Source organism: Colius striatus, chromosome 8, assembly GCF_028858725.1.
Source record: "Colius striatus isolate bColStr4 chromosome 8, bColStr4.1.hap1, whole genome shotgun sequence".
In the NCBI taxonomy this organism is placed as follows: Eukaryota; Metazoa; Chordata; class Aves; order Coliiformes; family Coliidae; genus Colius; species Colius striatus.
In genome coordinates this window covers 22,065,017-22,091,245 of record NC_084766.1, presented here as the reverse complement: position 1 = coordinate 22,091,245, position 26,229 = coordinate 22,065,017, and the positions used below count along the sequence as shown (strand labels likewise).

Here is a 26,229-nt window from a genome sequence, read left to right as displayed (position 1 = left end):
TTGGGGTTTGTTTGGGCCAGAGGTGTGCTCAGGACTTGGGACTGAGTCCCAGTTATGAGTCACTATGGAGAGTGCAGCAGGGGTTGTTTAATTCACTTAATTGAGACTACCTGAACTTCTGTTTTAAATTACTGTGAGCAGCAACAGGCGTGAGCATCCCGTTCTCACTCCCCACGGTAAAGCAAGCTCACAAAACACCGGCGCATGAGGCTGTTAGCATCCCGTCCTAGGGCCGACCTGTATGGCCGCCTCTGAATGCAAGGAGCGAGGCCAGAAGGCATTGATGAGAGACATGGTCAGGTGAAGGGGCTGCCGGCCGGGATACAGGCGGGGGGCTGCGGCCGGGCCCGGCCCGGACAGCAACCTCCTCCCCACAGAGCCGCTTTTCACTCCCTCACTCGCCTCTCCCTTCCCACAGCTCCTGGACCTCTTCATGGTGTGGGACTGGTCCACTTACCTGGCTGACTACGGGCAGGCCACCTCCAAATACCTGCGGGTCAATCCCAGCACGGCCCTCACGCTCCTGGAGAAGTAAGTGCCGGAGCCGTGGCCGGAGCGGCAGCCGGCGGCGGGGCGGGCGCGGGGCCGGGCCGGGCCGGGGCCGCAGCGCTCCGAGCCCGGCGGCGGGGCCGGGGCCGCTCTCCCGGGGGCTGCGGCGGCGGGAGCCCGGCGGCAGCGCCGCGCCGGCCCGGGGCCGGGAGGCACGGCCGGAGCCCCGGCAGCAGCGTGCGGCTGTCCGAACTGCCGCGAAACCGGTGCGAGCGTTTCGGCGGGGCTGGGAGGGCGCGATCCACCCTGCTTTTAAAAACCGCGTCAAGATACACCGTGGTTAAAAAGCGTTTTCTAACCGTGTTTTCTCTCCTCTCCTGCCTGCGATGAATATGTATTCCGCAGAGTTCACCGAGGGTATGTATCGCCTACATTGCTACAAAATATCGTTACATCAATATACTTTGTGTCTCGAATTTCGTTTTTAAATCATTGGTATGGGAGATCAGCGATAACGATATCGGGCGATTTGACGGTGATCAAGACCCGCCCGTGGGCCAAGTCTAAGCTCACTGTGGGAGCAGACGGCTCTAACGGGTTTCTGGTTTGCTTCTCTCCTGCCGAAATTGGTAGGGCCAGTTTCCTGACAAAGTGATATTTGCTTAATACTGACCGGCGATTTGTGAAGTAATGTTTGTTAAAACGAATTCCTCATTGCGGAAGTTTAGGAGCGCATAGGTAACAGCTTTTGTAATCTTTCCGTTCTTATGAGGAGGAAGATCAACAGTAAACCTAATTAAACAGTCGGATTTCTCCTTTTCAAATGATGTTTCTAACGTATCATTTGCTCCTTTATTTCCTCAGAATGAAAGACTCTAGCAAAAAGAACAACATTTTTGCCCAGTTCAGGAAGAATGATCGTGACAAGCAGAAGCTGATAGAGACTGTAGTAAAGCAACTTAGGAGCTTAGTGAATGGTATGTCCCAGCACACATAGGCCTGCCAAATCAATGGTATCTCGTCAAGCCAAGAGACATTTCTTAGCCACTATTTCTACTAAGCAAAGAGCGATATCAGTTAGGACAGACATTCGTTTGACTGAGTAAAGGAAGAATGCAGTAGATGGCTTGTACATGGAGTCTTCAGCAAACATTTATTTGTATGTATTTTTAATGGATCGAATACTATTTTGTATATTGTAAACAAATAATGAAAAATGAGACTGTACAATAAAAACCAGCTCAATCGTATTGTACATGGAACTGCTGAACTGTATATACATTATTTAAATATCTGCAGACATGGTATCAGAAATTTTGCTCTGGGTAGGATTTATTTGAGGAATGATCCCTTAATTGCTGTTTTCTGGAGGATCCTAATTTAATGTTTTTAAAGCATTGAGATACTTGCATTTACATGCCACCTATCATTTTCCTGCATTAAATGTATATTAGCCTTAAAGTGATTGGACATAACTTTGTATACCAGATTTTGTAGTCTGGAGGTATGAAAAGATCTTCTGATTTTTAGTACCTTTCAAAACTGAGAATTAGACTTGATATTTATTTAGTGTTACAGCTTCTAAGCTTTGTTCTCCGAAAGAGTTTTATCTTGAGGTTGTGAATGTAAATAACCATTTGAGTTCTTTATAATGTGATGTTTTGTTTTGGTTTTGTTCCTCAGGGTTACTATTTCTAACTGTACTTTTGTAAGATCTTGGGTTCATTTCCCCAGCTTGCCATAAGGAATAGATTTGCAGCTGTTGGTTTCGTACCGCATCTGTTTGTCAGTATGCGCTTTCTACCTACCGCCAGACCATCCCAGCAACTAGCATTTCGTCCCACCGCTGGTCTCTTTGTACTATCCCCTCCTGGCTATTTTAAACACAAAGAGAATGTCTGACAACCACAAACCAAATGGAACATGTAAAAATAATGTACATTTTCGCTGTATTTTTAAGTTATTGACTGTCTAAATACAGTAATATAAACTGCGCCAATATCCTTGTTTCATTTTGTGCACTGGGATGCACCTCAGAGCTGGTTTCGTTGGGCCCTGTACGGGTCCCGGCTCTTTGGTGCTTTACCCCCGGGGAGGGGGTCCGGGTGTCTGTGACAGCAGAGTGGGGTCCGGGGGGCTGAGGGCGGCGGGGGGGCTGCAGAGCGGGGCCGGAGCGCTCCGCGGGCGGGGGAATCCCGGGACGATGCTCGCCGTCTTTTCCTGGGCTGCGGGGAGAGCAGACCCGAGGGAGTGCCGGGGACTCCGTGCCGTGGAGCTGCCGTCCCGCCGCGGAGCCGGCCTGGCTTGGCCAGCAGTGCCGGGGCAGGGGGAGGGGCGGCGGGCCCCTACGCCGAGGAGAGGGAGGCTGCCCCGGCTGCATCCCCCCGTGCCCCTCAGTCACCATCCCCGGTTCTCCCGCGCCAATCACCGCATTTGGCCGCGCTGCTTAAATATGCAGTGAATACGTCATCTCCGAAGGTGGATCGGGCGTAAGTGGCCAATATCTATATAAATGTGGCCGAGGGGCGAACCGTCAGCAGGAGGCGAGCGGGGCCGGGCGGGCAGCAGGCGGCGGGGCCCGCCGCGGAGCAGCCGCTGCCGGCAGCCGAGTCGCGGGACGCCCGGGCCCCCGCGCGTGACAGCGCTGGGGCCGCCCCCTGCCCCGGAGCGGGGACCCGCCGCATCCCCCGCGCCCGCCCCGTCGCCCGGGAGGAGGATGCCGGCGGGGCAGTCCTGGCCCGAAGCGGCAGCCCTGGGGCTGCTGGTCCTGGCGCTGCTGGTCTCCCTGGGGCGGCACCTATGGGCGCTGCGCTGGAGCCTCAGCCGCGACCGCGCCAGCGCCCTGCCCCTGCCCAAGGGCTCCATGGGCTGGCCCTTCTTCGGGGAGACCCTGCACTGGCTGCTCCAGGTAAGGCGCAGGGGTCGGGGACGGGGCAGTAAGGGGCGGACAGGAGTCCCGAGCTGACCTGTGGCTCGTCTCCAGGGCTCGCGCTTCCACAGCTCCCGGCGGGAGAGGTACGGGAACGTCTTCAAGACCCACCTCTTGGGCCGGCCAGTGGTGCGGGTGACGGGCGCTGAGAACATCCGCAAGATCCTGCTGGGCGAGCACATGCTGGTCAGCACACAGTGGCCTCAGAGCACCCAGATCATCCTGGGCTCCCACACCCTGCTCAGCTCCGTTGGTGACCTGCACCGCCAGCGCCGCAAGGTGAGCCTCCAGCCACCCCAACGGGCGCACAGCACATGCGGCACCTCCTGCCCACACCTGGCCCTCGGTGGCACAGAGAGCCTCCTGCTTTAACCACCTGCCTTTGTTCCTTCCCCTTCTCCTTCTAGATCCTGGCCAGAGTATTCAGCCACGCTGCCCTGGAGAGCTACCTGCCACGTATCCAGAAGGTTGTGAGCTGGGAGCTGCGGGGCTGGTGCATGGAGCCAGGCTCCATCGCAGTTTATTCCTCCACTAAAACCTTAACTTTCCGCATTGCAGCTCAGATTCTGCTGGGGCTCCGCCTGGAGGAAAAGCAGTTCAAGGACCTGGCCAAAACTTTTGATCAGCTGGTGGAGAACCTCTTCTCCCTGCCCCTCAACATACCCTTCAGCGGGCTGCGCAAGGTACTGCCTCCTGTCCCACTCCCCGTGCCTGAGGACAGGGGCCCAGGCCCTGGTGGCACAGACTTCCTATTCCCAGGCCCACTAAGGGGCACTTTTGATGGGTCAGGACATCTGCAGCACCCCGTTCCAGGTCTGAAGGCCTCGTGTCTTGCCCATCCCCACCATCTCCTAGCTGCACTTCTCACCTGCTTTTGGTTGGCTTCCAGCACCTCCAGATGCTGTTTCCAGTTCATTGTACAGTGTTGCCTGTACAATTCTCACTCTATGTTGCCTCTGTTGGCTCTAGTTACTCCATTGTATCTGGTCCTCTCTCATCTCATCCCAGCTGGACTCATGTCAGTCCATGGCAGAGAAGTCTGTGGGCACGAGCATAAGGGCAGGTGGGCACAGCACATCTTGGGTTAGCACTCCCTACGCACCTCAGGGCAGGCTGAGGACTTGAGACCATCTTACAGTCCCTTGTCCATCAGGAGCAGAGAGACAGTGAGGGGTCCTGGAGAAGAACTTGGCAGAGGGACAGACTCCTCTGTCTCTTTCAACCTGCATTCTTCCCTGCTGCTCTGCTCTTTAGCCTGCCTCCCCACACTCCTGTGCTAGGAACTGGTCCTGAGTCCCACCCCTCTCACATTTCAATCTCTGTTCCCTGATTGATGTTGGCTTCCCCACCCTTACAATAGCTCAAATCTGCTGCCCCTTTCAGCCAGGTTTCTGGCCCAATATCTTATTTCTACCATGAGCTCTGCCCCACAGGATCACCTTACCTAGCCAATCCAGTTCTCTGCAGCCTCCCTGCTGCTTTTCTTCACCAATTTAAAGCTCTTATTTTCCCTGTCCAGTTTCTCTTTGCAGGTTGTCACCAGTGTGAGCTTTCATCCTCCTCCATGTCCTCTCTCAGATCAGCCCCAGACCAACCTCTTCCACTTGCATGTAGGTCCCCTTATCTTTCTCCTTGAGCCCTGACCTCTTTCCTTTTCCAGTCTATCCCACCTGAAATCTCAGCCTTTGTATCCTCCTCGAAATATCTGGTCCTGGCCATTTTTCATCCTAGATCTCTGGTCCTGGCTGTTGGAGGTGGCATCTCAATACAGAGCCACACACTGACTCCATCCATCCCACTTTGCAAAGAGACTGCTGATCACTTGACTTGGCGCACAGGAGTGCATCACAACTGGAGATGATCTGGATATGATCAATGTGTCTTTATCTACTATGCTCTGGTAAAGTCACTCATTTGTTCCTGTCTCAGATGTGCCTTGCTACTTGGACTCAGTTTTATTGTTACTTTTTCTCATCTCTTTGGACAAACTTCTTTAGAACCAGACGCTACCTTGGGTTTGTTCAGCACAGGTGCCTTTGGACTCTGTATCATGTCTTTACTGCTGTCTGTTCCTCTCAGAGTGTTTCTTAGGACTTTGATTCATGGCAGCAAGGCAACAGAATTTGCAGCAGTTTTCTCTCTTCCTCTCAAACTGCTGCCTCTTGCAAGGCTCTGGGACTGGGCAACAAATTAACCAGTTCTTGCTGTTACAGATCCTGGGATTAAGGATTGTGACACCTGGGGTCCCCCCATCTCTCTGGAGAGAGGGACAGTTCCTAAGGCTTTCCTGAACTGTACTTGCCTCCCACAGGGAATCAAAGCACGAGACATGCTACATGAGTTTATGGAGAAGGCTATACAAGAAAAACTGCAGAGAAACAACCCAGAACATCACAGCGATGCTCTGGATTTCATAATAAACAGTGCCAAGGAACATGGCAAAGAATTCACCATGCAGGAGCTAAAGGTAAGGAGAGCCTCCCTTGCAGTGTCCTTTCTGACTCAGTCACTGTTTTAGAGATCTGGAGTGAGGGGCAGGAGGGGATCCACCACCAGCTGCTGCCCCTTGCCCTCTTCTTACCAACTCAGACGACACCATCTCCAGTGCAAGTGAGAAAGCCCTGGCTCATCATGCTTGTATGCTGTTGTGGGGTTGTGTCTCTGTTAGAAGAGAGATGATATTTAATAAGGGAATAAATAGTGCTGCTGCTTTTCCTCTTTACAGCCACCAGGCTGCAGCTTGTCTTAGGATGTGGGGAGAGTTACATGGTTGTGCTAAGGCTCTATATGTCAGTGTGCTCTCAGTAACCTCCAAGATATTCTCTTGGAAATATACAGAGTTAATTGTGTGCTCCTCAAACACCTCCTAGCACCTGGCATACTGCGGCATGTAGATCATGTCACTGTGTTCCTCAGAGCTGTGTGCCCAAAAGGCTCTGAGCCCATGTATCAAAATGGGGAGAGGGATGGAACGATAGATTCTGGGTCATTTCCTATCACCTCTTCATTAGCTAGATCATCTAGCTGGTGGATTGCTGTGATGCAACATGATGCATCCTGGTGACTTAGGGATGAACCCCCTAGTCCTTCCTGATCCAAAACTACCACATGAATGTGAAGCATGTTCTGCTAAAGATCTTGGGGTGAAAACTGTCAATAGCACTGCATCATTCAAAGCTTCTGGTCACTTGGTGTCGGTGAGTGACAGGTGATGCTGTGCTTATATAACAAGTTTTGAAGCGGTTTTTGGGTATAGCAGCTGAATATAATTTAAAAGTATTTGAATATAGTTTTAACAGTATTGAACATATACAGTTTTGCTGTTTATTTGTGTATTTATGGAAGACTATCCAGAGTAATGGTTTATAAATATTTTGTAAAAGTGTAATCTCTAAATCTAAAATATTTGAAAGACTTTACACCATTATGTACATTTAGAATCATCATATAGTCTTAATTTTATTATAATTATTTATTGTAGCATTTATTCTAATAGAATGGGGTTTGCTGTAATTTATTTTTTAAAAATAATATTATTTATTAAGGCTGATTAATCTCTGCTAGTATTCACATGGATATTACACACAAATAATTACATGATGTCTCATGTCCCTGGCTCTGACCAGAAATGGAATAAGGGGACATTAAACATAGCAAGGAGTCTATGACGGTCACCATGGGCCAGCTGATTCAAACGATAGCATATTCACATGCTGCCCTGTACCTTTACAGTTAGGAGTTGTCTACCTTGACTGTATTTAACAAAAGGACTCACAAACCGAACTGCCTATGCTTGCAATTATGGCAATATTCTTCACTCTAAGAAGTGAAATAGTATAACTGGATAAAAAGTCCAAAGATTTCCCAGAGTCATGGGTATATCTTGACTTTGAGAGACACTCCAAACACTGGCACACACCAATTACTAATTCACTTTCGGTTCAATGATTTTGAAGGATGTTTTTTCCCAGACCTTTTCCTAAATACACTGTGATTTCGACTACTGGTGTGAAATCAGCAGGACCTTTGAAATGTAAAGGGCATGTAAAAGATACCACTTTGCCAAAAAAATCTGAAACCTTGGAAGGATTAAAAAAAACCAACCCAACTCATTCTACATAGTAGTGCTGTCTCTGGCTGAATGGGTGGAATATGTGGGGAGTCAGGCTGCAGCACAGGGACAGTACAAGTGATGCTGCCTCCCAGTTACTACTTTTGCTGGTCTTGTAAAAGTGGGGAGGGAAAACCAGCAGCTCAGTGTCACAGCTTATGTGGCAGCACTGTCAGAGGATGGTGCAGGGAGTCATAAGGGCTGTTATTTCAAATCTTAGAGCCTGCCCTAAATTCCTTGCATGTTGTTGAAATATCTTGGGGTTTGATTGCAAGTGGTGGAACTGAGAGATTTCACCTGGGTCTGCCACCTTGTGAATGTACAAGTTCCTGCCAACGCCTGCAGGAGGTGTGGTGGGGTCGGCAGGGATCTGTTGTTTCAAAGGTTTTATTTCAGCTGAAAGGTGCCCTTGAGAGCTACACTTTGGCAAAAAACCTCTAGTACACCAGTACATGTTGCTGGGGAGATGGTGGCAAAAAGTAATCCTTGTTATATTACCCTTGACCTTACCTGATTTGATGCCAGGTACCTTCAGGCTTCAGGTGTCCTTCCCTGTGTTTTTGGCTTCATGTCTCCACAAACCAGTTGTGTCAGACAGTTTTAAAGTCCAGACACATATCTGTGTGAGAGGAAACTGCTGTCTCCATAGGGAGATTTGCTGTGCTTTGGTCCTGGGCTGGAGCAATTAGTGCTCAGTAGTGCCACACAGGTCCCACTCCTCAGGGAGTGGCAGCTCCCTGTGCTTCTCCCTCAGGCTTCTCCCTTGGCTTTCAGGTCTGGCCTCTGGCCTGAGGGCTCCCAGCCCAGTGCTACAGAGCTGCTGACACCTTCAGATGGTGCTTTAAATTTAAGCATTGTGGTGGAGATGTGACATACCGTGACCCAGCTCAGACAACCCTTAACTTTTGGAAAAATAACTTCCAAACATTGATCACAGGGTGCTGCAAACAGCCCATAGCAGCCTGGCAAGTGCTGCGCCATATAGGCCCTGCAGACTGTCCCAGAAGTAGTGGGAGGCTGTGTGGGGATCCGTGAGCATGGATACATAGGGTTTATTTGACTGCTGTGGTCCATCTGAACTGGTTAACCTCCTAACTTGTTATTTGCTATGGAGCTATCAGGGACACTGCTGTACGTGAGGAGTCCTTTACTTGCTTGGGTGAGAGCTCCCTGACAGCTACAGCATCACCCAGACTGACCTGCTATAGCAGAGTTCTTTCTGCTTTCAGTTCTGTTGAGTCCCCTCCCAGACAAGCAAATGGTCAATTATAATTGGAAATTGATCAGATGCAACCCATTTTAGCTGCCAGCACATCTAGGACTTATGCATAAACACAAGGCATAAAGATAAAAGCTGGGCAGAAAGGGGAATTGGCAGATGAAGGTAAAAAGTGTAATGCTTGAAATGAACTTCACTCAGTATGCTAAAATGCACGTTAAAAATGTTTCTGTACAATTTGAAAATCTTGGGAGGAAAGGTCAGAAGAGTTGAGCTGGAGCTGGTGTGTACTCACCTCAGTTGTGCTTCTGCATCAGTCGCTTGGCAAGTGGATGTCCAATTTGTATGGAATGGAAGAAGAAGGGTGTCTTGTTTTGGTTTCTGCCAAACCAGGGTGGGTGCAGGTTTGTGGAGAGCAGAGGGGATGCCAGGGCCTTCTGCACAGGAACAAAACCTGCAAAAGATGAGAATGGTCTGAATCACAACAAGTTTAAAATGGCATTCAAACTTTTCCCCTTCCGTCCTCTTCCAGGAGTCCGCGATTGAGCTCATATTTGCTGCTTTTTTCACCACGGCTAGTGCCAGCACCTCTCTGATCCTCCTGCTACTGAAGCATCCCTCAGTGATTGAAAAAATAAGGCAGGAGCTAATGTCCCATGAGCTGTACCAGCAGTGTGAGCACTGCCCTGTGGGACCCTGCCCAGACTCCCCGACAGCCCAGAGCAGGGACAATGCAAAGCCACTTCTCTGCCCCACAGCCAAAGATGCTTGTGAGGACCAGAGCCAGCCCCCGGGCCCAACGGCAACAGGTCCTCCTCAGCCCTGCACTGCACCAGAGCCCACCCTCCCCCAGAGCAGTCCTTGTCCTGGCCCCCAGCTCAGGGCACCATCTGGGCAGAGCTGTCGCTGCCCTTCAGACATCAGCCTGGAGAAGCTGAGCTGCCTGCGGTACCTGGACTGCGTGATTAAGGAGGTGCTGCGAGTGCTGCCTCCCGTCTCCGGAGGCTACAGGACAGCCCTGCAGACATTTGAGCTGGATGTAAGTGCTTCACACACTGATGGGCTCCTAGGGAGCTGGTGCCTGCCACTACCTCTCAGCACCCTGTGTCTGGCACAGAGGTGGTGCCTGGCAGTATATCTCGGGAAAGTGGCACCCAGCAACTTTTGTGGGTCTCAGATGGGCTGGGGAGAAAAAGAGTTGGAGAGCAGACAGATAATGTGCTGGGGCTGTCCTCTGGCACCCTCTGCTCCATCCTCCACTAGCACAGCTGGCTGCACAGGTATGTAACACACATCCCCTCTTCTCTCCCTCTTGCCCAGGGCTACCAGATCCCCAAGGGCTGGAGCGTCATGTACAGCATCCGTGACACACATGAGACAGCCGCTGTCTACCAGAGCCCTCCCGGTAGCTTTGACCCCGACCGATTCAGCACCGCCCGGACAGAGGCCGCAGGCCGCTTCCACTACATCCCCTTTGGCGGAGGCGCGCGGAGCTGCATCGGCAAGGAGCTGGCACAGGCCATCCTCAAACTGCTGGCCATCGAGCTGGTCAGCACAGCCCGCTGGGAGCTGGCCACCCCCAGCTACCCCACCATGCAGACCGTGCCCATCGTGCACCCTGTCGGTGATGGGCTGCAGCTCTACTTCCACCCTTTACAGCCCAGCTGCAGCACCAAGGCCTGCCCCAGGGCATGCTGCCCTGCTCAGCCCCAGCATTGATGGCCATCCTTGGCTGCTGGGTACGGGTCTCTGCTGCCCCGGGCTGAGTGTGGCACTGGGTCACTGCAGAGCAAAACCCCAAAGGTTGGGTTTTTTTCCCCTCCTCATGTGCAAGCCAGTAGGGAGAGTCTTGCAGAGTCCTGTCCCTGAGCACTGGGGTGAACCTCAGCCCCAATCTGGGAGCAAAACCCACTGCTGGCAGAGAACATCCCCTGTACCACACAGGTCTCCAGACACTGGGAATGGAGATAAAAACTCTCAGCCTCATAGTTAAAGCTCCCAGAGCTTTTCTGTCCCAGGGTTATCTCCCATGGATATGTTATAGGAGAAGCAGGATGAACATCCTGTACACTGTAGGTTTTTTAGATGCAAAAAGAGGAAAGATGGAGGAGTGTCTACAGGAAACACCAGCCAGGACTGCCCAATCTATGGCATCAGCTGTGGCTAGAATAATAGGGTCTAAAGTAGTTTTTACTGTAAATATTTAATCTCATTCCTGCACTTCCCATTCGAGCTGGCCACAAAGAGGACTTGCCTCATTCACCCAGCAGTAGTAGCTGCATATGTTGTGCCTGAGCACTGTGCTGCTGCTGCTGCTTGGGGTCTGCCATGAAGCCCTCTTCTGAGGTCCCTGCAGGATGCGCTCCCCAGTCACAGCCTGACCAAGGGATTGGAATGAAGCAGGGGAGGCGGCTTTGGGGAATAAACCTTTGCAAAATGGACATTTCTGAATGTGTCTTATTTGTGGTAGAAAGCCCCCTGTTTCTGATGATGCCGTTCTCATTGCAGAGGAAACATCTGCAAAGTGACACAGGCCCCAAGGTGGCTGGCTGACAAAATAGACTGTCACCGCCTGGAGCCTACCTCTGCCAGGGAAGGTGCCAGGACAGCAGCTCTGTGGGTCCATTCAGGGGTGGTACCTGGGGCTAAACCTTGGTGCTGAGGATATCTTTTAGGTGGCTTCTGAGTACCACCCACCTCATTGGGACACAGGGTATTTCTTTCCCATGTAAGATGATATTAGTCTTGTTACTTTTGCATGAAGAACACGGCTGGACCTAGGTCCTTGCTCCACTGCAATGTGTTCTTTAGCTTCACCTCTTCACTCCACTGTCATGGAAGCAGTGGGGAAAATCATCTGCTTTGTACCTCCAGCGCATTCTGGGCCTGGTGGCATGATGTGCTCTTTGTGAAGAACTAGCAGCAGCTTGACCTCCAGAACATGGCACCTGCCCAGAGTCCTTTTGGAAATGCTCAGGGGAACTCCCTTGTCCTCTGAATCTGTCATTGCCCTGCTTCTGTGCCAGGCTACCAATGAGATCACCCTGGCCAGCCCGTGGGGCGTGCACTGCCATTAGCTGGGCTGCGCATTGAGCTACCTGGGGTAGAAATGTGGCTCCCAAATGTGACAGGTCAAATCTGGAAGAGTTTGAACTGCAGGGCTGAGTTAAATGCTGTTGGCAGGTCGACCCCGTAGTGAACCAGAGCCTCCCCCCCTCCTGACCTTGCCCTGAAAGGTGAATCTTTCTGGCTATCAGAGGTGGAATCGGTAGGTGGTGGCTGCAAGGGGCAATGACTAATTAGCTGGAGCTGCCGGCGCGGCTGTGAGCCGCGGGCGACACAGGCTCCCACCGCAGGCAGGGCTGGTCCCGCAGCGCCCGGCGCTGGAGACGGGAGGGCAAGGGGTTCCTTCTGCAGCACACTCAGAAATTACCCCGAGCACTAACGAGCCCCGTAGCCACCCGCTGAAAAATGTAACGTGAATCTAGCTTTAAAAAAAAAGACAAAAAGACTCGAAAGTGATTTTGTTTGCAGATAAACACGAGCATTTACAAATGAAGTGTAATAATTGTTACTTGTAATCAAAGTTTGTTCATATTAGGCTGTTAATTTATTGACCCCCTTCGAAGATGTTTTTAATTATCCCTTTCATTCTTTACCATTTGATTCTTTTCGAGCCGATGGCTGGGGAATACACAGCTGGGGAGATAATAAAGCCTTCCTGTGGCAATTATCGGTGCTCAGGCCACCGTATCTCGTTATTTTGATAGACAGTGAACTTGGCGCGGTTGCCTGCCGGGTTCACGCAGATGTCACGGTCCGTGTTGTAGGTCACAAGCAGGTCAGCGCCCGGCGAGGGGAGAGCGGCGGGTCAGGGCGCGGCCGCCGCTCCCGGCCAGCGCCGGCCGGGCCCCGAGGGGCTGCGCTGCACCCGGGGCCGAGGAAGTACCCCCGGGGAGGGGTAGGCTGCTTTTTGGGCAAGGCGCTGCAGAGGCGGGCAGCTCCGCTCCCTCAAGGCATCGGAAGAGGAGGGAGGGTCTTGTGCAATGCGTTGTCAGGAAAATAGTGATTAAAAGTGACATATTCCCCGTCCCCTGCACAAACGCACACACAACTTCCAGCGTTTATTGAGCTCGTCTGGGAGCAAGAAAGCCAAAGTAACAGGGAGGGAAGAAGCGGGGAAAAAACGGAAAGAAAAAAAACCCCACCCAAGCCAGTGCTATAGTTCATTGGTAACAGCTGTGCCCAGCGGAGCGCTGCGCGGCCCCAGCCCGCCTCTGCCCCCGCAGCCGGAGCCCCCGTCGGTTCCTCCTGCGCCGGGACCCAGCGGCAGCCCCAACCCGCGCAGTCCCCCTCGCACTCCCGGTGCCGCCGTTTCTTCCCGGAAAGCCGCTCCTGGTGCTTGTCCGCCGGCTCCGGGAGGGAAACCTCCCCGTCCTGCCTGCAGGCGTGGGGCACGGCCGGCGCCCGGCGCCTCTTCCCGGCCGCAGCAGCCCCGACGGCCACGGGCTGCCGGCAAGCCCCGGGCGAGGGCGGGCAGTGGATCACGGGGAAAGGAGGGTTGGGTATTTCCTTTCCGCGCTCACCTCCCTTTCCCTCGGTGACCCGCGCTTGAACCTGCATCGGGAGGCTGAGACGGACTGGTGCCCACGACTCCTTCCTCCGCGGCCGGCAGAAATACAAGCCGGGCCTTTCGAGGTGAGCGAGAGGACAGCGAAGGCTCCTCTGCCGACGCGGCGGCACAGTTGCGGGTTTGCCCGGTGAGCCACCGCGCTCCTCCAGCAAAGGGGACCACTCGCCTCCTCCGGCCCCCCAGCACCGGCCCCGTTTCTCCCAGCTTCGACCGCTGGCTCGCCGTCCCGAGCCGGCGACGGCAGCGGGCGGGCGCACCGGCCCCGTGCCGGAGCGCGATACTTCTCGGTGCAACCTGCTGATCTCAAAGTGGGCGATAAATCCGAGGAGGCGGCCGGCCGCGGCTGTCAGCCGTGGCTGCATCCCGCGGGCCGAGCGCGCCCGGAGCCGCCGCGCCCGGCAGCACCTTCCCGTGTGCGGCGGGCGGGATGCGCCGCGCAAAGCAAATAGTTAAAGATTTCGGGGGGAGGAGCCAGGTCGCAATCCGCAATTAAAGATGAACTTTGGGTGAACTAATCTATCGAAGCAAGGTAGGGTGGGCAGCAACCTGGGAAGGGTATAAAAGGCAGCCCGCGGCGAGCCCGGCCCACACACTCGGAGCTCCCCGGGGGCCGGGTTGGACTTGCTCCCTAGCCATGGGCTTCTCTGCCCTTGTCGCCAGCGCCCTGTGCACCTTCCTGCTGCCCCTCTTGCTCTTTCTGGCCGCCGTCAAGCTCTGGGACCTGTACTGCGTGAGTAGCCGCGACCCCAGCTGCCCGCTCCCGCTGCCCCCGGGTACCATGGGGCTTCCCTTCTTCGGGGAGACGCTGCAGATGGTGCTGCAGGTAAGGCGAGACGATGCCGCGGGGAGCGGAGAAGCGCTCCGGCTCCTCCTCTGGATGCAGGGCAGGGCGATGAGCCGCAGCTTCGTGGGGCTCCCGTGCCCAGGTGGGAAAGAGCTGCTCTCCCTGCCCCTCCCTCTGCTCCTTTTAAAAAATCGTTTTACCCTTCTCGTGTCCCATGTCCAGAGGCGGAAATTCCTGCAGATGAAGCGCAAGAAATACGGTTTCATCTACAAGACTCACCTCTTTGGGCGGCCCACAGTGCGGGTGATGGGTGCCGAGAACGTGCGGCACATCCTGCTGGGCGAGCACCGGCTGGTCTCCGTGCAGTGGCCCGCCTCGGTGCGCACCATCCTGGGCTCGGGCTGCCTCTCCAACCTCCACAACGGCCAGCACAAGCACCGCAAAAAGGTACGGCCTCGACGGCGGGAGGGGAGCAGGCACCGTCCCCGGCGCGGCAGCTGAGCCTGTGTCCTCTTCCTTCTCCTCCTCGTCCCCCCGGGCAGGTGATCATGCGGGCCTTCTCCCGGGATGCCCTGCAGCACTACGTGCCAGTCATCCAGGAGGAGGTGAGCGCCTGCCTGGCACGGTGGCTGGGCACGGCCGAGCCCTGCCTTCTGGTCTACCCCGAGGTGAAGCGCCTCATGTTCCGCATCGCCATGAGGATCCTGCTGGGCTTCCAGCCCTGCCAGGCCAGCCCCGATGGCGAGCAGCAGCTAGTGGAGGCCTTCGAGGAGATGATCCGCAACCTCTTTTCCCTGCCCATCGATGTGCCTTTCAGCGGTCTCTACCGGGTAAGGCTTCCTGTGGGCTGAGAGGAGTGGCCAGGGCAGTAGGGAAGGGATGGCAGCATGGCCCAAAGCCCACGTTGCTCTCCCTGCTGCTCAATCAGGGCTTGCGGGCACGCAACATCATCCATGCCAAGATTGAGGAGAACATCCGTGCCAAGATGGCCCGCAAGGAGCCTGAAGGTGGCTACAAGGATGCGCTGCAGCTGCTGATGGAGCATACACAGGGCAATGGGGAGCAGCTTAACATGCAGGTGAGGTTCCCCAAGGCCAAGTCTGGCCCTTTTCCCCAGCTCCTCTGTGAGCAGTACACTTAGCTCTGGGGGCCAAAAGGATAGAGCAGGAGGTGCTCTCTCTCCCCATGAAATAAACCAGCTTGTGTAGTGTACTGAGGTGCAGAGTGCAACCAGGCTGTTGGATGGAGTGCCATGTCACAGGGAGCATAAGTACCGGCCTGATCCTGGCCCCTGGGTGTCTGCCCTTGTCTGGGAATGATGCACAGTGTTGTGGTGGTTGAGTGGACCTAGTAGAGATACTGTCTTCAAGGCCTGTTCTATCCCTCCTCTGTGTAAGGAGCTGAAGGAATCTGCCACAGAGCTGCTGTTTGGGGGCCATGAAACCACTGCTAGTGCTGCCACATCACTGATCGCCTTCCTCGGGCTCCACCACGATGTCCTGCAGAAAGTGAGGAAGGAGCTGCAGGTGAAGGTGTGTGTCTTCCACAGAGCCATTTCATGGGAGGGGAGTGGGAAGGTACCTACAGGAGAGGTGTCCCAGGCAGGGCTCCCCTTGACCCAGATGGTACCCTACTTTTAGGGAATGGCAGGAAAACATCACTTGCTGAGGTGTGGCTGCTTTGTAGTGCCAGGAGCCCTGGCTGCCTGTTCCATAAGTGTTATGTCAGCCCCTTCCTTTCTAGGGGTTACTGTGCAGCCCCAACCAGGAGAAGCAACTGGACATGGAGGTTTTGGAGCAGCTGAAGTACACAGGCTGTGTCATCAAAGAGACCCTCAGGCTGAGCCCACCTGTTCCTGGAGGATTTAGAATTGCTCTCAAGACCCTTGAGCTAAATGTAAGCAGGGTTTGGGCTTCACAAATCACCTGTGAAGTACTGGTGTATTCATGTAGCCTATCTCTATCTGCTATAGAGAGACCTGTGGGAGGCCAGGAGGGGAGGTAGGGTGCATGCGATGTTCTGTGCTGACACTTCACCTTATTTAACACACAGCAAGGCACTTGATGTCTCCTTTCTGTTCTTTTGATAGGGTTACCAGATCCCTAAAGGTTGGAATGTTATTTACAGTATCTGTGATACTCACGATGTGGCAGATCTCTTTACCAACAAGGATGAATTTAACCCAGATCGCTTTATGTCTCCATCTCCAGAAGATTCCTCTAGGTTCAGTTTCATTCCTTTTGGTGGGGGCTTGAGGAGCTGTGTAGGCAAAGAGTTTGCAAAAGTCCTTCTAAAAATATTTACAGTGGAGTTGGCTAGGAGCTGTGACTGGCAGCTGCTGAATGGACCTCCTACAATGAAAACTGGCCCCATAGTGTATCCCGTGGACAATTTGCCTACCAAATTTGTAGGTTTCAGTGGCCAAATCTGAGAGCTCAGCACATGCCTCTGGCTGGATTTCTATATAATGTCTAATATGTACATAGTAACTTTTTATAGTAACAAAGGCCTGTAAATATTTAAAATTGTAAATGGACAATAGTTATTTATGTCTTCTAAATATTTCAAAAGGCTATGATATTTTTTCCCCCAAGCACTACAATTATGAGTCTCTGATTCATAATAGATTATATTATTTCTATAGAAATAAGTTTTCCCTTATTTAAAAATCCAAAAGCTGGCCAGCTAAGCATTTGAAGACATTTCATGATGGTGTAAGAAATATTCTTAAAGGCATTTGAAACAATGGTACCTAGCTACTCGTCTGAATTACCTAAAATTGATATTGTTTGAGGATGTTTTCAGTATTATTTGTGCCTAGATCTTACGTTCAATGTGTGGATTTCAAGTTTGATAATAAAGTTTATTTTTGATGATCTGCTGGATGAAGATCTGTGTGCATGCTAGAGGGTAGCTTAACCTATGGCTCTAAAGGGTTTGGATGTAAAAGATCTGCTTTTGTGATATTTCTATGCTCTTAACTCTGCACTGCCTCCCACCCCCAATGCGGTTCTCTCTTGTGAATAGTAAACTGTTTTAAGTTTAACTAACCTGTAAGTGGCAAGAGCCATGCAAAACCATACATGTTCACTGAAAGCAGTATGGAACAGTATGGAGCAAGTGCTACAGGTCTCCTTATCAAGCACATAATATTCAGTTATAGCTATCAAGAAAGTAAAGGGAAACAGAAGAATAATGTATAATTAGTCTTTCTCTGTAGAAATTAGATTGGGGAAAAAAAAATCCATGAGTGTCCTCCCATATTACTGCTGACCTGTGTAAACAGGCCACGGGATCTTGTTCTGTGTTGAGTCTGCTGGCTATGAATCTTTACTTATGAGAAGGTGTCTCTTATCAGCTGGTAGAGCAAATAAAATCTGCTGGTTTCTTCTTGAAATGCAACAGCTCTGACTAGGTCAGAGAGAGAGCATGCTTTTGGTTTAAGAAGTTCTTTCCTGGAATCCAGCAAAGTAAAAACTAAAAGGCAGGCACTAATGTGAATTGATTAACAGGGAGTCGACTGTTGAGATGCAATTCCCTAGGGGTGTGTAAGCAGGACAGATAAAATGCCCTGGGCATGACCTCTGTTTTGGCTTAACTGTAAGAGTTTTATGCTACCCTCCCCATTACTACACCTATTAGTCTTCCCTCAAAAGTCAAACAACATAAACTGGCTCTATAAACATCTACAAAGTAAACTAATGTGATTCAGTGTCATGAACACTTATAGTGCCATATATTTTTTTTGTTTGCTTGCTTCTGGAAAATAGTCGCATTTTTCATTATGCTCTCCCAAGGTCAAAATTAAGGATAGAGTTAAGTTGCTCAAAATTGCTGCAGGTGTTTAATAGCACCTCTGAGATTTTGGGAATTTTTAAAACACATTTTCTCTAAAAGATTTTAGGTACTCCCAGCTACCATTTTAAATACATAAGCTTCTAATGTAAGACATTAGAAACAACCTACATATGAGCGTAACTATCAAGGCTTTTTCATATTCAGCTTTTTGTAGTCTTAAAATACAAAATGTTTTCTTTTTGGATTGTGCCTGAGCCTTCCTGGCAACATTTAAAATCTTAAATACTTTTTACTATGCAAAACTCTTGTACCATTATGTTTTCCAGAGGTTTGATGAATAATCTGAGTTTAAGAACCCTTTATTACCAAAATACTAGTGGAAAATTGCAATCCCTGATCCTGATTTGGAGGTGATCTGAAATCTGGAGAACAGTGAGACTATTGTCTTGGTATCTCTCATTAAAATTTTCTTCCTTAACATTGTAATATTCTACAAATCCAAATAGATGCTGTTATTCTTTAAATGTTTTGTAATTGAAGTCTTTTATGTGTGGGAACATTTTGCATGGTATTTATATAGTATTTTAGGTTTTATTTTGGTTTTATAAAGGGTTGGAATCTAAGTGCTCTCTGGAGAATGTGGAGAATATGAACATTTTCACACTGTAAGTGGAGGGTCATATGTATTTGTTTACTTTTTTTAGTCAAGTTTGCAAGGCTTTTATATTTGGATGAAAAAAAGTAATATACTTATTTTTTATTTCATCTGGATATTTTGGGGCACATCCTGAGGTGTTGTAAATCACAACAACATAACTTGTGTTAGGCACTGCCCTTGTTTAATTTATCTCTGCAGTGAAATGGTGTGTCACTGCTGTGTAATTGAGGTACCTTGGAGCTAGCTTTAAACAAGCTATGCCAAGAAATGGTAGCAGTGTAGCTGCAGTAATATGGGGCTCAGTGTGGGTTAATTGCTAAAATATTTGCCTAACTTCTTGAGCAGGTTTTACAACCCCTGCTAATCTCCTCTATGCAGCTGTATCTTGACAGCTGAGATGCTGGCTGCAGACCAGTTTCAGATGAGCTCTGCTGTGATTATGTAGCACTGCCTGCTCAGCGGTGGCTGGCACGGGCACATGCTGAGACTGTAGCTGCTATTTAGGGGCTGACTGGCTCCTACCCCCCAGCCCCTACCCCCCTTGTTAGACTGGATCCAGGAACTGATGTTGATGAAAAATTATCTACCAAAAAAACTAGTTGGTTTTTGGGCAGACCAGGTCCTCATTCCAGCTATCTGCATAGATGTTGTTTGTGCTGGGGTGCTGCACTGATGATGGAGGAGGCAGGGCAAGGAAGCACCTGCTTCAGCCTGCTCTACTGAGAATGGATAGTTCCTAGAACCAGGCTCTAGCTCTCCTTTTGCAAGTGTTACTATATGTTACTGTAAGTGACTGGTGCTTCAAGGCTCAGAAGCTAAAACACATTGAGGGGCCAGATTTGGTGAGGAGTGCTCACTCTTTTCTCATAACTGATCCTTTTTGGGGTGTTTAATTTTCCTTCTCTTAGTTAACTTGTTATTTAAAAGAAAAAAATTTTGACTAGGTCTCTCTCCAAAAAAATCACACACAATTCAGGAGGTGCTATGCTTTGGAGTAAAAAGTTCTCCTAAACCCAAGTGAATAGCTTCTGCCAGCCAGCTGCATCTCTGATGCCTAGAATTTCTGAAGGATCTATACGATGCTGAGTGTGCAGTTTTTAACAACACACAGTTGCATCCATTCTTGAATGAAAATAACATTAGAGACAAATAACATTAGAGAATGACACTGACACAGTTTAAATTGACCTTGAGGAATGCTTCCTGATAAGCCAGCTCCTGATTGAAAGGCAATAGTTTTTCCAGATAAGCTCAGAGCAGGTAGTAGTGAATTTTGGTATATGAGTTAGAAAAAGTGTGCAAACAAATGCTGAAGACACGTTGGAAATAAAAAAGATATTAATTGATTAAAAATAATATGATCAGATTTATTTATTTTGTCCTATTGAAACAAAGACATGTCACTTTTATGTGGCTTTTATTGAGCTAGGAAAAGACCTTCTTTTTTCTTTTTGCTCATAAAAGCACCTGTTGAAAGCCCAGTATATTTGGAAGTCTTTTATGCTTCACTTCTCTAACATTTAATTTTTTACTTTTCCTACAACAGTCATTTCCTGGATCTTGCAAGATGAGAGGCTGACAAAAAGTTCACTCTTCTTATTACCTCATTTCAGTCTATTGCATGTTTCCTTATTTTATTTTGGTCAGTGCTTTAGAATAACTTTTGGAGAGGTACCAAGAAAAATACTTAATAATGCATAAAATATTCCACCCTGGACTTTCAAGTGGCACTTTCCTAAGTGCTACAGGAAGTTTTTAAAACTGTTTTTACAAACCTGGGTCTAGTCATCTTTGAGAACAGAGCACTGTCATGTTTTGTTAATTCTGAACATGAATATAAGTGTTCAGGGTGGATGCTAATAAAAGACATTTAAAACTGATGGGCATAAAATTAGACCCCTAGATCCACCTCTCTCTTTTTAAGCATTAGAATTTATTCTTATGAGGTATAAATTCCCTAACTTTGGTATCTGTCTCAAAGGGAGCTGCCCTGCTTCAACTCCCAGAAAATCCAACTACTTTTGACTTAGTCCCAAATACAGATTATGTAGCCTAAGTGAAAGCAAGCCATTGTAAACTTTCTTAAACTAAAAGTATTACATACCATCTTTCCCAGAATAGTTTAACATGATTCTATGCAAGACTACAGGATTCTATACAAGTCTGTCTCTGCTGAACATTCACATAAACCAAGCTTCAATCCATTGATTTTGGGCAGTATTTTTGAGATTATAAATGATGGTCACAGATCTTGTCTTTGCTGCTCAGTACTGTATGTCCCAACCCCAAATTAGTTACTTTATCTGTGATACTACATGTAGTTGTCTTCTCTGATATAACAAAAAAAGAATGGGTAGCTTTGGATAGTATTTGTTAATCTAGATAGTTTTGTTTGCCAGGTGGCTTGTATTGTAAATTTTCTGTCAAGTCATACATCCAGCATGCAATGCAAAACATATATAGATTAGCAACAAAGATTCAAAAAGTTTCTTAGTTGCAACCATTAAAGTGATAGATTAGGAGTAAGGAAACACAACTGGCAGCAAGTTTAGAGAAGACTCATTACTAGACTAGCTTGCTTCACTTGTTTAATAATGTCTTATGAAAAATGTTATGTGAGAAGTTCAATGAATAATGCAGCCTTCATTGAATTATGTAAATGAATGTAACTTCGTGGGTGGGTTAGAAATAAAAGATTTAACAAATCTGTTTACATCCAAAGGGTAAAAGTAGCAGAGACAGCTTTTAAAGACTCTCAGATTAAAATATTTAAAAGGTGACAAACAAGAGAAATTTGGTAGTAGGACATAATAGTGCTGTTTTAGTAGGTGTTTACACCTTGCCTTGCAGTTGCAACATTGTCAGGGCAACATATTAAGTATTCTCAGTTAATTAAAGTGCTATGTGTTCTTTTATCATCAGTCCCAACAACACTATTTCACTTGTGAATATTGTTAGTGCCCCAGAGACACGTGCAGAACTGGTGTGATTTGCAAGGCTACAACAATCATTTTAGCAAAAGTGACTTAGAACGTACTTGTTTGCCAAGTCATTTTGATCATAAAGACGCAATCATTCCTACACTGCTTGATTCTGATGCATTTTTTACACCCAGTTTGTGACCATTTAGGAAAGCCTCAATCTCCATGGGTTAAGTTTACGCTGCTGTACAGTATAACTGCCACAACATGGGAAATCTATAAACCAAGGACTAAATCAGCTAATGACAACACGCTTTCCTACCACACCCATAAATGCCAACCTTCCTTATGCCTCTCCTGAAACAAATCCTTGGATTTGGGCCTCATAGCTTACCTAGAAGGTCAAAGATTGTTGGTGGCTGTTTTCAAGCAAAAGGGGAATAAATTCCAGAGCTGAGGGCCCCTCACAGGATCTCTCTAGAGATAAAAGTCACAAAACAGCAGTTCCATTTGCACTCTTTCGGGTGGGAGGCAGATCGGGAACTTTGAGATGGTTGAAAGCCAAAAAGATCAGTGTCAATACAGAGATCTGTGTCCTGAGCAGCAGTCTAGGTACAGCTGAGACAGTTTAAGGAGGAGATGTGCACAGGCACATATCTACCAAGATTGTGCTAAGTCATCCTTGGTAACGCTGCTTTAAATGAAATAGCTTCCCACAGGAATCATTTTCGGTGAAGAGCACCAACTTGGTTTTGGGTTTTTTTCTGCTTTAGATATATAGATGCAACATTAATTTAATATATCTTTATATCAGAAATATACTGTTTTTCTCTGTAAAATGTCAGCAGAGCAAATATCCTTTCAAGATTAGATCTGAATATGCAGTGGAATGACGGTAGGTCTTGGTTTTCTTTGCTTGCTGACTTAAGTGACTGAAAGAAGCAAGGGGCTGTGGTGTGCTTTGCCTAATAGTGTTTCTTTTATATCTCAACTCCTTTGAATTAACAAACTGTCTGTATCCTATGGGTAGTGCCCTGCTAGCTATAGCACTGCTAGCCTGTGTGAATATGGTTGGTTTTTATCTCTTACTTACAAGGCTGCATCATACACCTATTCATAAAACATCCTCTGAAGATTCCCTCGGAAGACGAGGGACCACAGAGCAATCGGAAGCTGCTCCGTGACCTGGCAAAAGCCTCCTCTTTTGTGAATTGTCCTTAACTCTGACAAGAATGGAAGGAGAAAGAGTGGGAACAAAGGGAAACCACCAGCGAGGCAAACAACCCCGCTGCTCCAGCACTGCACCACAGCCCTGGCTGCATAACACACAGGTGATTTTCATCTCAGTGTCATACTTCTTGTCGTTACATTAAATATACATTACTGATGCTAATGATGCTGCCTACAGCACTGCAGCAAGCTAGTGCATGCATTATAAATCTAGCAGTTAAGGGGAAAAGTTCATTAATCTCATCAACAGATTGCTTGAAGTAACGGCATGTCATGACCTTTTTGCTCATTGTTGAAATGAAATGCCTCAAATTTGTGACATTTCTGAGGGAATCTTTCCACTAACTGGGACTGAAAGTATTCTGGTCACTGTCAGTGTTTCCAGAAAAAAATTGCAAATATCAGCCACGGGGTTGTACATGGAAAAGTATATTTTACAGAGACAAGTTACATGCCTGCAAGTGGAACCATCCAGTTTTTAAATGGAATTGTCTTATCATTCTCCTGTTTTGCATACTGTTAGTACTTATTTTAACCAATAGTTTCCAGATGTAGTTATTAACAAAGTATTTAGGAGGAGAGAGAGGAGATGGACTGAGCATGCTGATGAGGAAAACAATCCTTAAGCAGTCAAAGGTACTAGTTGTTTATTTTGGTGGCTCCTTGGTAATTGTTCTTTTCACCTTTTAGTAACCTGCAAATGGATTAGTCCTTGTAAACTGAAGAGGAGAGACCAGTGCACAACCCACTGCCCCAGAGATAAGGTCACAAAGAGGGGACATGTCCTGAGTACAACCTCGGAGAAGAAATAGAAGTCTGAAGGCATTTACACTAGGCTGCCATTGCGCTTTACTAGCCCTACTGTGATTTACCGTATCAGTTCAACCGCTGACACCTTTATGTCCCTCCCTCCTATCCCAGCAGGCCACAGAGACACAGTCCATGATAGATGCTAGTGAACTTTTCCTCTGATCACCTTCTGAAGAACTTTCCCATAATCTATTGTTTTCTATCACAGTGGAAAACAAAACAAGGGGTTTTTTGACTTTCAGTTACCAGCTATTTTACCCTAACTTTAAAGCAATGTACTGAATTTATTACATCAGTGTGAAAGAAGTTTTAAACTCTTGTCTCTTTATCCTACTCCCTGAACTTAACATGGTCCAGAGTAAATCAACGTAATTGCTGTTAGACCTACATTGTTGCAGGAATGTTTTATATTCCATGTCGTCAGTTATTTAGAACAGTTAATTGAAATTGCAAACATAAAAAGAAGAAAGCTACAGTTAAGAAATTAACTTTTTTTTGGGTGCCTGTGGCTATTATATGAATTATATAAAGAGCTAACATTAACTTTAATGTAAAACCAAAAGTGCCTGGAGTATCTAAAAGAAAAAATACAGTTGTGGATTCAGGGCAAGTATTTCCTTTAATTGACCACATAAAAATATAAGAACTCATTCTGGATTGAGAGAAGCAGCTGACTTAGCATTCTTCTCCATAATTCCACAATACTTACCAAAGTGTTGCACTTGCTTCTATACAAATAAATGCTGTGGGCTGCACCTGGTTTTGTCTCATCAAAATGCAACACCACTATTACAGCATGAAGGGGAAAAGAAAGTCACAGCAACATTAAGAAGGGGCATATTAAAGACAGTGCACTTGGAAAAGGGGGAAGCTGTCCTGCAAACTCTCTCCTGCAAGGGTTCTTCCTCTGAGTAAACCCTCATCTAACTTCCTTGCTGCTGCAGCTTGCAGAAAGGGTGAGCAGAGATGCATGTACAAGCAAGCTTGTCCCAAGTAGAGAAGTATCAGTGCATGTGCAATAGGGACTTAAGGAGCAGCTGGATTGGGAAGGAGATGTCTGGGAAAGGCTGAGTCAGTGCTTGCCAGTAACACTGATTGCAGTGCTGATCAGCTTCATCCTTTCGTAAAATTACACTTCAGGAGGTCGATGATAAAAGTGTTCCCAAATACTCTTTAACTGTCTTCCCCAAGGCTCTCTGCCCTCTCCAGCTTGTGGCAGTACAGCAGTGCATTAATCTTTTAGTTCCTGCATATTAATGGAAATGAACAATATCTGTTAAAATAGGTTTTTCACTGCAGTGGCCCAAGAGGCCCCACTCTGAGTGTCAGGCTATCTTTCATGACAAAAGATCCCACCCTGTAGTTTGAATATGGGACAGTGGTGAGTTTAGGAAAGGCATGAGGAGGGAAAGGATTGGTGTGAAATATTTTGGCAGATGCAACATTTCATCTTCTACAAAACTGGGCAGACCTCACAGTTGACCTTTTAACAAGACTGCCACTCAGTGTCCTAGCCCTGCCCTCTGGGTGGTAAAAGGGGTGCCGCTGCTGCAGTGTTCTGACAACTGCTTCCCAGCAAACCCTCTGTGCTAAAAGAGAGAGCCCTAAGATGAGTCTCCTTTGTGGGACTCTCCCCTAACACAGTTCAGCCAGCTGAGCAAGCAGCTATGCTGTACTGGAGGGATTTCTGTGCTTGTGCCCTGCCTCTCAAGAGTTTCCTAAAGACAGCAGCCTTGTTTCAAGAAAGTTTCAACCTCACACTTTACAGAGAGCTTTGTCTCTTACTCTGAGGCAGAGTACAGCAGGGTTGTAAACAAAACTCTTACAGAAGAAAATATTAGGTTCAATCCCCAGGGTGGCTGTCCTGCCAAAGATGCTTAGGAGGTCACTGTTGAGTTACAGCTGTTAGATACACCAGTCATAATGGTCCCAAAGCTTTTTACTTTACAGCTATCACAGTTGACAAACTGGCTTACAGTAATGCAGGCTCAAAGTGGTTTTCTTTGAATCATTTTGATAATTGCTTTCTTGTAATCAATATTGCTGTAGAGAAAGATTTGGCCCAAAACCTTTTAACAAACTATGTCTTTGTCTTGCTATGCTTTCTTCATATACTGAACTTTCCACTTCTCAAAGCCCCATTTCTGCGATCTGCTATTTCACCGTGGCTGGCTATAGTTTTGGACCAGTTGTTTTCAGCAGAAGTGGTAAAAATACAATAGTGATATTACAAACCAATCTTGTGTTCCTGAATTCCTTAAAACTGACCGCTTGCTTTATCTGACACTATGAAATCTGCAGTCAGGTTAGACATAAAAATATTTATCCACACTATATAAATGTATATAGTTATACCTCTAGCTACATAAACTCAGGAAGAAATATGTAAAATATTTTTTTCTCTTCATATTACATATGCTAGGCAGAGAAACACAGCTCTACCATGGAATTGAAGTTTGACCTGTCACCACTAAAGCACATTGTGTGTACCACTTGGCTGCTGCTCCTTGTTTGCTTGTTTTTCCCAAAGGCTGAAGGAAGCAAAAGGATTTCAGGAGAAGCTTCTTGAACAGATGCACTGTCCTTGCAGACAAAGCAGAAAAGGGGAAGGAGCAGGGTCAGGTCACCAGCCTGGGACAAGGTCAGT

The 26,229-nt window shown here is 48.1% G+C and overlaps 3 protein-coding genes across 6 annotated transcripts in view; all 3 read left to right on the top strand.

Moving 5' to 3' along the window:
- Positions 1 to 2,456, top strand: part of EXOC6 (exocyst complex component 6) — a 91,450-nt gene extending 88,994 nt beyond the window's left edge. For 3 of the 4 annotated variants that reach the window (XM_062001474.1, XM_062001473.1, XM_062001475.1), the window contains 3 exons: positions 419 to 531; positions 895 to 906; positions 1,354 to 2,456. In XM_062001474.1, the coding sequence (XP_061857458.1) occupies positions 419 to 531; positions 895 to 906; positions 1,354 to 1,486 (258 nt within the window). In that variant the 3' untranslated portion in view covers positions 1,487 to 2,456. The remainder of the gene's footprint in view (positions 1 to 418; positions 532 to 894; positions 907 to 1,353) is intronic. The other variant, XM_062001478.1, reaches the window with a different exon arrangement.
- Positions 2,457 to 3,205: 749 nt separating this feature from the next.
- LOC104562241 (cytochrome P450 26C1) lies at positions 3,206 to 10,467 on the top strand. The gene is made up of 6 exons (XM_062000718.1): positions 3,206 to 3,397; positions 3,473 to 3,697; positions 3,826 to 4,101; positions 5,730 to 5,885; positions 9,281 to 9,787; positions 10,069 to 10,467. Exons 1-6 carry the CDS (start codon positions 3,206 to 3,208, stop codon positions 10,465 to 10,467), a joined length of 1,755 nt encoding a protein of 584 aa, XP_061856702.1.
- Positions 10,468 to 14,015: 3,548 nt separating this feature from the next.
- LOC104551013 (cytochrome P450 26A1) lies at positions 14,016 to 16,596 on the top strand. Its single transcript, XM_062001511.1, has 7 exons — positions 14,016 to 14,204; positions 14,388 to 14,612; positions 14,708 to 14,995; positions 15,094 to 15,243; positions 15,563 to 15,697; positions 15,909 to 16,061; positions 16,255 to 16,596. Exons 1-7 carry the CDS (start codon positions 14,016 to 14,018, stop codon positions 16,594 to 16,596), a joined length of 1,482 nt encoding a protein of 493 aa, XP_061857495.1.
- The last annotated feature ends 9,633 nt before the right edge of the window (positions 16,597 to 26,229 follow it).

What these genes read in the sequence shown, in the direction of transcription:
- LOC104562241 (XM_062000718.1), top strand. Translation starts at nt 3,206, where the DNA reads ATGCCGGCGGGGCAGTCCTGGCCCGAAGCGGCAGCCCTGGGGCTGCTG. An exon ending in CCTTCAGCGGGCTGCGCAAG is followed by an intron (nt 4,102 to 5,729) that starts GTACTGCCTCCT and finishes TGCCTCCCACAG; the next exon opens with GGAATCAAAGCACGAGACAT. An exon ending in TGCAGACATTTGAGCTGGAT is followed by an intron (nt 9,788 to 10,068) that starts GTAAGTGCTTCA and finishes CCTCTTGCCCAG; the next exon opens with GGCTACCAGATCCCCAAGGG.
- LOC104551013 (XM_062001511.1), top strand. Translation starts at nt 14,016, where the DNA reads ATGGGCTTCTCTGCCCTTGTCGCCAGCGCCCTGTGCACCTTCCTGCTG. An exon ending in AGCACAAGCACCGCAAAAAG is followed by an intron (nt 14,613 to 14,707) that starts GTACGGCCTCGA and finishes CCCCCCGGGCAG; the next exon opens with GTGATCATGCGGGCCTTCTC. An exon ending in TCAAGACCCTTGAGCTAAAT is followed by an intron (nt 16,062 to 16,254) that starts GTAAGCAGGGTT and finishes TTCTTTTGATAG; the next exon opens with GGTTACCAGATCCCTAAAGG.